General features: G+C 44.0%; 1 protein-coding gene across 1 annotated transcript; it reads left to right on the plus strand.

Annotated features, from left to right (window-relative positions):
• Nucleotides 1-7,322: 7,322 nt before the first annotated feature.
• On the plus strand, nt 7,323-8,506 carry LOC123107475 (uncharacterized). The gene is made up of 2 exons (XM_044529465.1): nt 7,323-7,795; nt 8,091-8,506. The coding sequence occupies exons 1-2, from the start codon at nt 7,328-7,330 to the stop codon at nt 8,127-8,129; spliced, it is 507 nt and encodes a 168-aa protein (XP_044385400.1). The 5' UTR covers nt 7,323-7,327; the 3' UTR covers nt 8,130-8,506.
• The last annotated feature ends 6,266 nt before the right edge of the window (nt 8,507-14,772 follow it).

Below are 14,772 nucleotides of genomic sequence, written 5' to 3' on the forward strand. Positions count from 1 at the left end.
CGGGAAACTTGCGTGCTTACAGCAGCTTTCCATCAGTATATCACCTGCTCAATTACGGTGAATGGATGGAGAGTTACGAGCAGTGGATAGAGACCTATAAGCAAAAAAATCACGTGGAAAACAGAGTGAAGTTCAGGTACACGCGCCGAGAAGTTCAGGTTCTTCACGCGGTGCATTTTTGAAAAATCTGTTTCGCGATAAAGGCAGAACGCATGATCCCGCTGTTTTCAAAATTACTTGAAAACGGTTAGGAATCAGAGAAAACCATCAACATGAAAAAGTTTCGCATTTTCCGTAGCTTTTCAGCGGTATATTATTTGCCCCATTCCTATAAAGTTTGTAGAAATTACGGCGAAAATACGTTTTTCACCATTTCCGAAACTGACTTAAAACCGTAAAGAATTGGGAGAAACAATACATACCAAAAAGTTTCACATTTGTTCAAGCTTTCCAACGCCATATCATTTGCTGCATTCGGACGCACAGTTAAAAAATTAGCTCAAAAATACGAACTCGGTAGGACTTGGACCATTTTCTAAATTACTCTTAAACCATTCAAAATTAGAAAAAAACTTTCAAGATGAAAAAGTAGCGCATTTTGATAAGCTTTCCAACGCCGTATCATATGCCTCCATTGGATTAGCCGTTTAGAAATGACATCGAAAACATGAACTCAGCTGTTCGGTTTACGAAATTTACGTTTTTTCAAATTACTCTTTAACCATAGGGAATTAGAGAAAAACTTTCAATATGTGGAAGGAGCGGTTTTGCAGCATCTTTCCAAAGCCATATTATATGCCTCATTCCGATAAACGGTTTAGAAATGCGATCGAAAATACGATTCACGTTTTTTGTGTGAAGAAAAAACGATTTTCAAAACTGCTCTTTAACCGCTTATATTTTGCCAAAAATTTAAGTTAGGTCATGATATTGGTCTCCATAGCTTTCCAACGATATATCGCAAGCCCCATTTGGGCAATGTTGGCGGAAGTTCAACCTAGTTCACAGGGAAGTTCAACGTACTACTAGCGGGGCAGGTCAGGTTGTGATCAGAATATTATTCTGATCCCGTGATCAGAATAGTGTTTAGGCGGAAGAAATACGTCAGGGGAGCCACGAGGGTCCCACGAGGGTGGAGGGCGCGCCCACCTATATATATATATATATGTATATATGCGGAAGAAAGATGTCAGGGGAGCCACGAGGGTCCCACGAGGGTGGAGGGCGTGCCCAGGGGGGTGGGCGTGCCCCCCTACCTCGTGGCTCCCTTGAAACTTCTTTGACATGGACTCCAAGTCTCCCGGGTTGCTTTCCTTCCAAAAATAAGCTCCGTGAAGTTTCAGGTCAATTGGACTCCGTTTGATTTTCCTTTTATGCGATACTCTAAAACAAAGAAAAAACATAAACTGACACTGGGCTCTGGGTTAATAGGTTAGTCCCAAAAATAATATAAAAGTGTATAATAAAGCCCATAAACATCCAAAACAGATAATATAATAGCATGGAACAATAAAAAAATTGTAGATACGTTGGAGACGTATCGGCATCCCCAAGCTTAATTTCTGCTCGTCCTCGAGTAGGTAATTGATAAAAACGGAATTTTTGATGTGGAATGCTACCTAACATATTCATCATGTATTTCTCTTTATTGTGGCAAGAATATTCAGATCCATAAGATTCAAGACAAAAGTTTAATATGGACATAAAAATAATAATACTTCAAGCATACTAACTAAGCAATCATGTCTTCTCAAAATAACATGGCCAAAGAAAGTTCATCCCTACAAAATCATATAGTTTGGTCATGCTCCATTTTCGTCACACAAGAATGCTCTCATCATGCACAACCCCGATGACAAGCCAATCAATTGTTTCATACTTTAGTAATCTCAAACATTTTTTCAACTTTCACGCAATACATGAGCGTGAGCCATGGAGATAACACTATGAGTGGAATAAAATATAATGAGGGGGTTATGTGGAGAAGACAAAAAGGAGAAAGTCTCACATCGACGCGGCTAATCAATGGGCTAGGGAGATGCCCATCAATTGAAGTCAATGCAAGGAGTAGGGATTGCCTTGCAACAGATGCACTAGAGCTATAAATGTATGAAAGCTCAACAAAAGAAACTAAGTGGGTGTGCATCCAACTTGCTTGCTCACGAAGACCTATGGCACTTGAGGAGGCCCATTGTTGGAATATACAAGCCAATTTCTATAATGAAAATTTCCCACTGGTATATGAAAGTGAGAAAACAAGAGACTCTCTATCATGAAGATCATGGTGCTACTTTGAAGCACAAGTGTGGAAAAAAATGATAGTAGCATTGTCCCTTTTATTATTATTTTTTATTTTTTTTATTTGGCTTTTCCTTTTTTTTGCCTTTTTTTTAATTTGGCCTTTCTCTTTTTTTGACCTTTTTTGGGACAATGCTCTATTAATGATGATCATGACACTTCTATTTATTTACAACTCAAAGATTACAACTCGATACTAGAACAAAGTATGACTCTATATGAATGCCTCTGGCGGTGTACCGGGATGGGCAATGAATCAAGAGTGACATGTATGATAAATTGTAAATGGTGGCTTTGCCAAAAATACGATGTCAACTACATGATCATGCAAAGCAATATTACAATGATGATGCGTGTCATAATAAACGGAATGGTGGAAAGTTGCATGGCAATATATCTCGGAATGGCTATGGAAATGCCATAATAGGTAGGTATGGTGGCTGTTTTGAGGAAGATATAAGGAGGTTTATGTGTGACAGAGCGTATCATATCACGGGGTTTGGATGCATCGGCGAAGTTTGCACCAACTCTCAATGTGGGAAAGGGCAATGCACAGTACCGAAGAGGCTAGCAATGATGGAAGAGTAAGAGTGCGTATAATCCATGGACTCAACATTAGTCATAAAGAACTCACATACTTATTGCAAAAATATACAAGTCATCAAAAACCAAGCATTATGCGCACGCTAATATGTAACACCCACGATGCGGATATATCTCCCACGTGTCGGAGCACGACTTAGAGGCATAACCGCATTGTAGGCATGTCGCAAGAGGGGTAATCTTTACACATCCCATGTACTGAATAAGAAAGAGGTACAGAGTTGGCTTACAATCGCCACTTCACACAATACATAAATATATCATTACATCAACCAGATACAATCAAGGTCCGACTACGGAACCAAAATAAAAGAAGACTACCTCTAATGCAAAAGATCCCCGATCGCCCCGACTGGGCTCCACTACTGATCAACTGAAACGAAACAACACGATGAACAAGATCTTCATTGAGTTCCTCCTTGATCTCGGTTGAGTCACCTGCACGGTATCATCGGCACCTGCAAACTGGTTTTGGAAGTAATCTGTGAGTCACGGGGACTCAGCAATCTCACACCCTCGCGATCAAGACTATATAAGCCTACGGGTAGGTAAAAGGTATGTGAGGTGGAGCTGCAACAAGCACTAGCATATATGGTGGCTAACTTATGCAAATGAGAGCGAGAGGAGGAGCAAAGCACGGTCTCGAACTAGAAGTGATCAAGAAGTGATCCTGAAACTACTTACGTTCAAGCATAACTCCAACGCCATGTTCACTTCCCGGACTCCGCCGAGAAGAGACCATCACAGCTACACACGCGGTTGATGCATTTTAATTAAGTTAAGTTTCAAGTTCTCTACAACCGGACATTAACAAATTCCCATCTGCCCATAACCACGGGCACGGCTTTCGAAATTTCATAACCCTGCAGGGGTGTCCCAACTTAGCTCATCACAAGCTCTCATAGTCAATGAAGGATATTCCTTCTCCCAGGAAGACCCGATCAGGCTCAGAATCCCGGTTACAAGACATTTCGACAAATGGTAAAAAAAGACCAGCAAAGCCGCCCAAATGTGCCGACAAATCCCGATAGGACCTGCACATATCTCGTTCTCAGGGCACACCGGATGAGCAATCCGTACAACTGAAACCAACCCTCAAGTTTCACCGAGGTGGCGCTGCAAGGGGCTCTAGTTTGGACCAACACTCAGAGGAGCACCGGCCCGGGGGGGGGGGGGTAAAATAAAGATGACCCTTGAGAGAGCGACTCCCAAGGGAAAAGTAGGTGGTGGTGAGGCAAATGGTAAAACCAAGGCTGGGCCTTGCTGGAGGAGTTCTATTCAAAGTGAACTATCAAAGGGTTCCCATTATAACCCAACCGCGTAAGGAACGCAAAATCAAGAAACATAACACCGATATGATGGAAACTAGGGCGGCAAGAATGGAACAAAACACCAGGCATAAGGCCGAGCCTTCCACCCTTTACCAAGTATATAGGTGCATTAATTAAATAAGAGATATTGTGATATCCCAACAATAATCATGTTCCAACATGGAACAAACTCCAATCTTCACCTGCAACTAACAACGCTATAAGAGGGGCTGAGCAAAGCGTTAACATAGCCAAACAACGGTTTGCTAGGACAAGGTGGGTTAGAGGCTTGACATGGCAATATGAGAGGCATGATATAGCAAGTGGTAGGTATCGCGGCACAGGCATAGCAATAGAGCGAGCAACTAGCAAGCAAAGATAGAAGTGATTTTGAGGGTATGGTCGTCTTGCCTAAGATCCCGCAAGGAAGAAGAACGAGTCCATGAAGAAGACAAACAGATGTAGTCGAACGAATCCTCACCACACGACGTTATCACAACCAACCCGAAGAAGCAAACAACATAGTAAACAGCCACCACATGAACATGGCATGATGCACAACCAGGCATGATGCACAACCAAGCATGATGCATGTTCGGTTTAATGAGGCATGGCATGGCAAAGTGCATAAGAAATTCTACAAATTAAGTGGAGATCAATATGCAACGAGTTGCATATTGACGAAACACCACAACAAGTTATTTAGTTCGATCTCGTTTATCTACCCAACAATATTAAATGTTGATTAACATGGCAAGAGGTGAAGCAAATGAAAACTACCTACCTAGGCAAGTTTAAATGAGGCCGGATCAACAAGCAACAACTCCGGAAACTCCTCATGTGCAACTTTTAAGGTTTGGTACTGTTCTGCCCTAAATCATATTTTATAGTTGCTAAACATGCAAGAAGAGTGCACCATGTTAAACTAGACATTTTTCTACCCCATTTACATATAAAGTTTATTAAATTTGGAGCTACGGTTAAAAAGTTATGAATTAAATCATTTTAGCAAGGCAATAGGTAAAATTTAACCAAACAACATTTTAAATATTTTAGACATGGATGAAAGTTTTAAATTATTAATCTACACGGAATTCTAAGCAAGTTTCATATATAATTTATTTTAATCCGATGCACGGTTCTGAAGTTATTATATGCATGAACAAGGAGGGGTCTGTAAATCTGCAAACTCTAGGATAAATAGATAAAACGCCAGACAGAAGAAAAAAATCATGTCTGGGCTGAAACTGAAGTGAACTGGGCTGGGAGAGCTGCTCACGTCCGGCCTGAGGAGGCGCGGCTGGGCCGACAATGAAACGGGCCGGCTCACTTGGCGCTGGGCCTTGACAAGAGGCGTTGGATCCATTCCATGAGCGAGGCAGAGGGGAGCGCTGACGATGCTTGCGCAGTCAACGGATGCAGGCGACGCGCAGTCGTTCTCCTCGCTCGTTCAGGAAGCAGAGGAAGCAGGGGAACGGCGGCACGGCTGGATGGCGGCAAAGCAGCAGCGGAGGGCGGCGATGGACTTGGGTATCTCCGGCGAGGCGAGGTCCGACGGGAATCGCGGGCTTCAGGTCCAGCGCTGGGACGAGCTGCAGGAGGTCGGCGCGGCTGGGCGCTGTACTTGCCGACGCGGACGGCAGAAGCATAGCGGCGCTGGCATTTGACGGCGACGGGCGGCAAGTGCACGCGGTGCGGAAACCCCATGCGGTTCGAGGACTGGAGAAGGTCTTCACCGGCGTTGAAGTTTTGGCCAGTCGATTGCTTGAAGGCGGCGACTCCACGTCCTCCTGTTCGAGCATGCAGTCACTGGCGGAGCTTCTGCAAGGCCAAGTGGGCCGTGGCCCGCCCAGGTCTGGAGCAATTTTTTTTATATATATATATATGCTTCATACCCAGCCGGCCAGCCTAGCCCACAACCAGTACGCAGGTGCAGCCCACAGCCGATACACACATAAGCCTCTGCCTCGCAGACACGCACAGCCGCACGTCCAAAAAAAGCACACAACGGAGCTGCCGCTAACCGCCGTCTCATAGCGCAGCCGCGGGCTGCCGCGGGCCTGCCCCACGGGCACGGCGCACATCAGTTCCTATCTCCACTTCATCCAACGCTCCACCGGCCACAACCACTCCTTAGCCGACCCACGAGCGGACGTGCACACGCAGCCGCGAGCAGGTTAGCCAGCGACGGTGGCGGCGCGAGGGCGAGGCAGTGAACTGCCAACTGGGAAAATCCTTCTCTGAATCCTTACAAGCTGCGAAGGTAAATCGATTCAAATCATCCCAATTTTATTCCCCTGAACAGAACCTAGGTCATCGTTCATTCCCCTGAACAGAACCTAGATCCCTAAAATTCCCAATTGGCTGAATATTTCACTGAAGATCATACTGGTTTAGTGTCAAGTGTCCACAGAACACAGTGGATGGTTCCTAATTTAGTAGGCAAGTTTCATTTCCAGAATTGAGCAATTGGGCTTGCTGTAGCATAAATAATTCATTCCATTGTGTTTACAGGTTACAAGTTGGGGTCTAGGCAGCCATGGGCAAGGCCAGTCAGCAAAAAATTGATTTGGTTTTCAAAACAAAAAGAGATGATGACATGATTGGATTTGAGGAAGATCCTTCACCAATGGCAGATCAACCTTTGCCAATGCTTGAAATTGAACAGCCACACCCAGAGAGCCAAGATGAAGGTCTTCATGCAAACGAACCTATAACATTCCGAGGTGTCGAGTTCTTGCAGCGAGACCCAGGATTACGCCCGCAAATTTGGCAATATCCACCCGAACAAAGAGATAGTGTGCGGAGAGCATATTTGCTGTTAGGTTCTATGCAACCTGAGCTACAGATCTATAAACCTTCTGGTGAAAAAGGGCATCCAAAGAAGTGGTTTCTATTTCTCAAGTCTTCCAAAAACCGCTCTATCATCATAAACACCGTTGACTCATCTTCAAAGCGACATGATCAGCTCCATCAAGCCCAACTAGTTGAACTTGAAAATGCAATTGCTAATGCCAATATTGAGACAGGACAAGGGGCAAATCAGATTCATACCCTTAAGCGACCAGGGGACAAGGTGGGGTTCTCATTTTGGTTCAGTTTACAGCCTTATGAAGATGTTTGGTGTTGTTTTTTCTGTCATCCAAGATATAGCAGCCGATAGATCAATTGGCTCATTGCGTGCAGATGCCGACACTTGTTTCGGCTACTTGTCCTCCTTCGAGTTCATATTTAACTTATGTTTGATGAAGGAGATATTTGAGATAACCGAATTGCTTGGCCAAGCTTTACATAAGAAGTCACAAGATATTGTGAATGCTGTTCATTTAGTCTCCTCAACTAAAGAGTGTCTCCAACAACTAAGATCAGATGATGGCTACCAAGAATTTATTGTCACAGTTGTTGAGTTCTGTACAAACCACTCCATTGTCATTCCTGACTTTGAGGAAGCTTACATCATGCGTGGTGGCCGTGCCCGCCATCAACCCAATCAGCTGACCAAGGAGCATTACTTTCGAGTCGAAATATTCTATGCAACACTGGACACTCAACTATTTGAACTAAATCATAGGTTCAATGAGAAGGTAATGGATCTTCTAACCACTAGTGCCACCTTGATTCCTAGAAACAAATTTAGAGGATTTAAAGCTAGTGATATATGTGACATGGTGAAAAAGTACTACCCAGCAGACTTCCCCCAACAAGATATCTATGGATTACAACTACAACTAAAACATTTTGTTTTGGATGCTTCCAAGGATGAATATATGAGAAATATATCAAACTTGATTGATCTTTGTCGATGCCTTGTGGAGTCAGGAAGACATGTTGTCTTCAATTTGATTGAAAGATTACTCCGCTTGCTCATTACCCTTCCAGTTTCTACGGCGAGTGCTGAGCGTGCATTTTCCAGTATGAAGATCATTAAAACAAGGTTGCGCAATACAATGGAGGATGACTTTCTTGCCAATAACTTGTTAGTTAACATAGAGGGTGAACTTCTGGAGAAGTACAGCTATGAAGATATCATTGAAGATTTCAAATGCGTGAAGGAACGGAATGCTGATTTGTAGTATGTAACTCCACACAACTTTGCCTGATGGTCAAATGGTATGGCTTATTTTGGTTTGGAGTAGTATATATGGTCAAATGTTATGGCTTATTTTGGTCTCGGTAGTATATATGTATATATATGCATCTGCTCATCTTGTATTCAATGTGAACAGAAGGTGTAGTGACTATATCTATTGAAATAGTATATATGCTTTAGAATTTGAAGAATATTGTGCTCTTCGGCCCGCCCAACTTTTTTTTTCAAGCTCCGCCACTGCATGCAGTGCAAGAGAGAGCGAGAGATGAGACAGGGAAAGAAGAGAAATAAGGAGGTAGCGCGAGGAGGGAGTCCGGTCTAGCAGCAGCTGCTGCTGTACCATCGAGGCCACCGGCGGGTGGTGGAGCTTGGGGTCGAGGCGTTCGGGATCTCAGTGGCCAGATCGAGCGGGGGCGAGGGAGCTGCAGCCGGGAGGCAGGGACGAGCGCTGGGGTGTTGGGGGAGCCTCCTGGGCCGTCAGATCCACGATCTGGCGGTGCAAATCGAGTGGGAGGTGGCGGTTGGTGGAGTGGATTTGAAGACAAGGGCCGAAGGTGATTGGCTCGGTGGGGAACACAAGGAGGAGACAGGAGGAGTTGCGGCGGCGCTAGGAGGATCCTAGAAATTAGGGATTCGTCCGCTGATTGCACTGCTATTTATAGAAAGTGGGTGTGGGTAGGGCTATCTCATCCCTCCGATTGTAATGGAATGATCTCGGATAAATTGGTTAGGGAGCCCCATTAACAAAACGGAGATGTTTTGTAGACGTTTGGGGATGATCTGGACCCAACGGTGACGACTGACCGGGTCGAGTCCGGGACAGCTTTCGGACGCGCACGCGAGGAGGTCCGATGCACTGTGCAAAGAGCGGTAGGCATGGGCCTAGGTGGACTGTGGAGAGCGGGTTGGTCTGAGAGAAGGGGGAAGGGATGCAGCCCGGCACGATTTCCGAAGACCAAAAACGTCCGACGATAAGATCGGTTATACTGTCGCTATAGTTATCCGTGGGGCATCAAACGGATTCCGAACGCGATGAAACTTGGCAGGCGGCCTACTGACAACAAAACAACACTGCACGCCAACTTTCATCCCATTCCAAGAACATTTTCTGGCCACTTATAAAATACTATTTAGGACGTGCCGCGGGCGCGTGCAAGTGTGTCTGGGCTCAGAACGGACAACAGACGGAATTGGGGGAAACCCGGACGGATGCAAGTTTTGAAAACATGATGATGCAATGCACATGATGACATGGCAAGATGCAACACGCAAGCAAATGACATGGCAACAACAGCGAATAACTGGAAGACACCTGGCGCAACGGTCTCGGGGCGTTACAACACTCCACCACTACGAGAGGATCTCGTCCCGAGATCTAGGATGGCACCGGAGGGAAAACAAAAGAGGAAGAGAAGGGGTAAAACTAAGTTGCCTCTTTGACAAATGAGTGAAACCAAAGAACCTTGAAAAGTTGAACAACTGGAAAGGAAGACAACCACGGAGATGAACGAAGTTGAAAGCACTCCGTTATAAAAGAGGAACAAGGAAGAACAAATTCGGGCAGCACCCCGGTTGAAAAGAGATGCAATACTTGATAAGGCGAAAAGAACTCGAGCAGATGGCACAACACACCGGTTAAATGAATAAGCAAAGGAAAGAAAATGATCTTGACAAAACAAGAAGATGGGTTGAAGAGTGCAACATCACAATGCCCCCGGAAGAAATGAGAGGATGGAATGGAATGAACGGAGGAGTAAACAATATCTTCTACCCCAAATGAGCTTGAAAGCAGCTTTAGGAGAAGGGTCGAACGTAGTTGTTGGAAAACCAACAACGAAAAGAGTAAACTTGTAGTGGACTTATAGAAAACATCTCGAAATTATGAGGTGGAATTCTGCCACTAATGGAAACAATAGATTGGATTGATATGAACAGGAAGACGAGAAACTTATTTCACCAAGAGTATAGATGAAGAACTTGGGTCATTTATGAGCACCATAATTAGCAACAATCCTTAGGGAAGGCTTTAGGTGAAACATGACACAAGATAACTCCAAGGAAGAGGTTGATGGATTTAAATATCTCATTCTTTTGAATGAAGAATGATATATTGCCACCTCAAAAGATAAGGGAGAACAATTGCACTCCGGATTGCACGATGAAGAATGTTTGAGCTCCTCTGAAAAGAATCTCGTTGAACACTTCGAGAAGGAATTAAATCCTTTATTAACCATCATGTAGAGCCTCCATGAAGAACTCCGGTAAGAAAAGAATAATGAAGGAAAAAGAAGTTGAAAACACAAGGTGAAGCCTTGGCGATGATTAGATGAAGCTTTATGACGAGATAAAATGGAAGCTTGGAATTCCGGAATAAAAGATAAAGCATCTCGAACCGACAATTTGATGAGCCTATGGAATAAGGAATTAATCACTTGGGTGAATCAAGAATAAGAATTATGTTATGCTCACCCTTCACCACTTTAAATTGATGACAAGAAACGGATTTGGAATACTACTTATTCCAGTTGCAAAGGATTGAAGAGAGATATAGCATGAACTTGAGAAGGTCTTCAACGAATCCACCGGTAGGATTGAAAACAACGAATACATAGATATGATAAACGAAGGAAGAAGAATCTTGGAAGAACCACCGTAAGAATTGAAAATGATTGAAGAAAAGATAAAGAAGTGCCGTGAAGAATTAGCAAATGAACGAAGATGCTTGAGAGAATTTAGAAACAAGATAATGAAGAGATCTTGAACTAATTAATGGTTACTTGAGCGATGCACCGGTAAGATTTGGAGAACAAAAGCTGAAAGCTGAGAATGATTAATATTTGAAAATATGGCCTTCAGAGAATCAAATTGAAAAGAATCTTGAATTGCTCCGGGTAGGTGAAAAGAATCCTCACAATGAAAAACAATTATGAGAGGATGGCATCAAGCTAGAATCACGAATCTTTGGGAGAACGGATAAGATTGAGGAGAAACTCTTCTTCGGTCTTCACAAACGCGAGAATGACGACGAGAAACACCATCATGATTTGTTGAGACACTCCGGAATGAAAATTAGAAAGGTTGAACTAAAGATGAAAAGAATGTGACAGATCTTGGAGAAGGCATTTGACTGATGATAACTCATTCTTATGTCAAACTTGGAAAAGAATTTGAGAAGCTCCGGGAAAATTAGAAGAGTCAGGTAAGATACTGGGAAAAGACCTGTGGGTTAGGGCCCACTCAAAAGAAACACCGTTGAACAATTTAAAAGAGAGATTGCGCCGGTTGAAATAAATGGCTTGAATGAGGTAAAATCCTCGCAAAAGCATGAACGAATTGAGATGGAAACTTGAATTTTCTGAGATATCTTCAACACTCCGGAACAAATGAATAGCGAGGAGCGGATGATTAAGAGGTGCACCGACATGAGAAAGCATTTGAAACGAGTTAAGGGATATGATCAACACCAAAAGCTTGAATTTAATCCACCGGAGGAGAAAGGGAACGAAGAATGATGAACTTGAAGCTCCGTTAGAATCTTCATAAGAAACACCAGGTAAAACATTGAAAGAAAAGACCAAAGGGATTTCTCACAAATAAAAGGATACATGATTAAGAGATCTGAATCCTTGAAGAAAATGGTGGGAGGGCGGGAAAACAAAGGCAACTTCGGACGGATGAAATGAGCACCATTGAGAAGAACTGAGAAATGATCTCGCGAATGTAGAAATGATCGGATCCACTTGAAGAGAAACACGCCAATTGAAAGGGATTGACATGACAATCTCTATTATCATGAAGGATTAGTATTCACATAGGAGCATGAGAACACCGCTTAGTGAAGGTATGGAATCAACATTTGACATTGAAGCAACTCGAATACCACAAATCAAAACAAAACAAGGATTGGCTTGCAAAATAAGCTGGAACAAACATATGATAGAGATTTCGTCTGAAGTTTTCGTGGTGGGGCCCACACGGGCTCGATCGTACAACACCATCATGTACAAGGCAGTGCACATGACATACGAAGCGTCCCCGAGTCAGCATAGCCAAGGACTCTTTAAGACACAACAAGACCACTGTAAAACCAACCGTGGATAGGCGGACCACTAGACGTCGAACCCCAATCTCATATCATACATCTGTCGGAAAGATATCCTAAGAGCTACTTGAATTCCCACTTATAAACTCCCGAAACTTTCTGGTTATGCAATCAGGTGTTGGGGATACAGGGGAAGCATAATAATCTCACCCAAAACTAACAAATCCTACATCCAGCTGTATCCATCCTTCAACACATAACCAAGAAACCTTCGGAAATCATTTACCTCAACCTTCGAAAAGCATCCGTTATACGAGTTATGGCAATACTCTCGAACTCCCACCCCAGTACTGGGTGGCCTCGAGGTTATCTCACCAACAACTACATAAAAGAGATTTTTGATGTCGGTGAAACTTAGGTATTCCAGAACTGCAACGATAAAATTGTGACGACAACACCTCGGAGCTCAACTCCCCGGGACACTGCCACAATCCCTAAATGTCAGGAGGCACCAAGAACAATGTTCTCGTCACAAATCCATCAGAACGATTACAAGATACCCGCGTGATCCTAATTTTTTTGTGAAATTTGAGAAGAGAAGAGTCAAAACTCTACGTCAGGATGCCTCACCAGAGCGACGAAGGGACTAAGGAGTAAAAAGAATACTACTCTCCGATATATATAATCCTAAATGACTCGACACATTTTTCTAGACTCAACAACGCCAGCGATTCGATCAAGCAGGGGGCTCCTAAGTCGGGCCTGGCTCTGATTACCAACTTGTAACACCCACGATGCGGCTATATCTCCCACGTGTCGGAGCACAACTTAGAGGCATAACCGCATTGTAGGCATGTCGCAAGAGGGGTAATCTTTACACATCCCATGTACTGAATAAGAAAGAGGTACAGAGTTGGCTTACAATCGCCACTTCACACAATACATAAATATAGCATTACATCAACGAGATACAATCAAGGTCCGACTATGAAACCAAAATAAAAGAAGACTACCTCTAATGCAAAAGATCCCCGATCGCCCCGACTGGGCTCCACTACTGATCAACTGAAACAAAATAACACGATGAACAAGATCTTCATCGAGCTCCTCCTTGAGCTCGGTTGAGTCACCTGCACGGTATCATCGGCACCTGCAAACTGGTTTTGGAAGTAATCTGTGAGTCACGGGGACTCGGCAATCTCACACCCTCGCGATCAAGACTATATAAGCTTATGGGTAGGTAAAAGGTATGTGAGGTGGAGCTGCAGCAAGCACTAGCATATATGGTGGCTAACTTACGCAAATGAGAGCGAGAAGAGGAGCAAAGCACGGTCGCGAACTAGAAGTGATCAAGAAGTGATCCTGAAACTACTTACGTTCAAGCATAACTCCAACGCCGTGTTCACTTCCCGGACTCCTCCGAGAAGAGACCATCACGGCTACACACGCGGTTGATGCATTTTAATTAAGTTAAGTTTCAAATTCTCTACAACCAAACATTAACAAATTCCCATCTGCCCATAACCGCGGGCACGGCTTTCGAAAGTTCATAACCCTGCAAGGGTGTCCCAACTTAGCCCATCACAAGCTCTCACGGTCAATGAAGGATATTCCTTCTCCCAGGAAGACCCGATCAGGCTCGGAATCCCGGTTACAAGACATTTCGACAATGGTAAAACAAGACCAGCAAAGCTGCCTGAATGTGCCGACAAATCCCGATAGGAGCTGCACATATCTCGTTCTCAGGGCACACTGGATGAGCAATCCGTACAACTAAAACCAACCCTCAAGTTTCCCCGAGGTGGCGCTGTAGGGGCTCTAGTTTGGACCAACACTCAGAGGAGCACTGGCCCGGGGGGGAGGGGGGGTTAAAATAAAGATGACCCTCGAGAGAGCGACTCCCAAGGGAAAAGTAGGTGGTGGTGAGGCAAATGGTAAAACCAAGGTTGGGCCTTACTGGAGGAGTTTTATTCAAAGCGAACTGTCAAGGGGTTCCCATTATAACGCAACCGCGTAAGGAACGCAATATCAAGGAACATAACACCGGTATGACGAAAACTAGGGCGGCAAGAGTGGAACAAAACACCAGGCATAAGGCCGAGCCTTCCACCCTTTACCAAGTATATAGGTGCATTAATTAAATAAGAGATATTGTGATATCCCAACAATAACCATGTTCCAACATGGAACAAACTCCAATCTTCACCTGCAACTAACAACGCTATAAGAGGGGCTGAGCAAAGCGGTAACATAGCCAAACAACGGTTTGCTAGGACAAGGTGGGTTAGAGGCTTGACATGGCAATATGGGAGGCATGATATAGCAAGTGGTAGGTATCGCGGCATAGGCATAGCAATAGAGCGAGCAACTAGCAAGCAAAGATAGAAGTGATTTCGAGGGTATGGTCATCTTGCCTGAGATCCCGCAAG

Source organism: Triticum aestivum, chromosome 5A, assembly GCF_018294505.1.
Source record: "Triticum aestivum cultivar Chinese Spring chromosome 5A, IWGSC CS RefSeq v2.1, whole genome shotgun sequence".
Lineage (NCBI taxonomy): Eukaryota > Viridiplantae > Streptophyta > Magnoliopsida > Poales > Poaceae > Triticum > Triticum aestivum.

Bases quoted from the DNA above. Each gene is read 5' to 3' on its own strand.
- LOC123107475 (XM_044529465.1), top strand. From the start codon at position 7,328: ATGTTTGGTGTTGTTTTTTCTGTCATCCAAGATATAGCAGCCGATAGA. The intron at 7,796-8,090 runs GTAATGGATCTT...TTACCCTTCCAG, and splicing joins ATCATAGGTTCAATGAGAAG to TTTCTACGGCGAGTGCTGAG.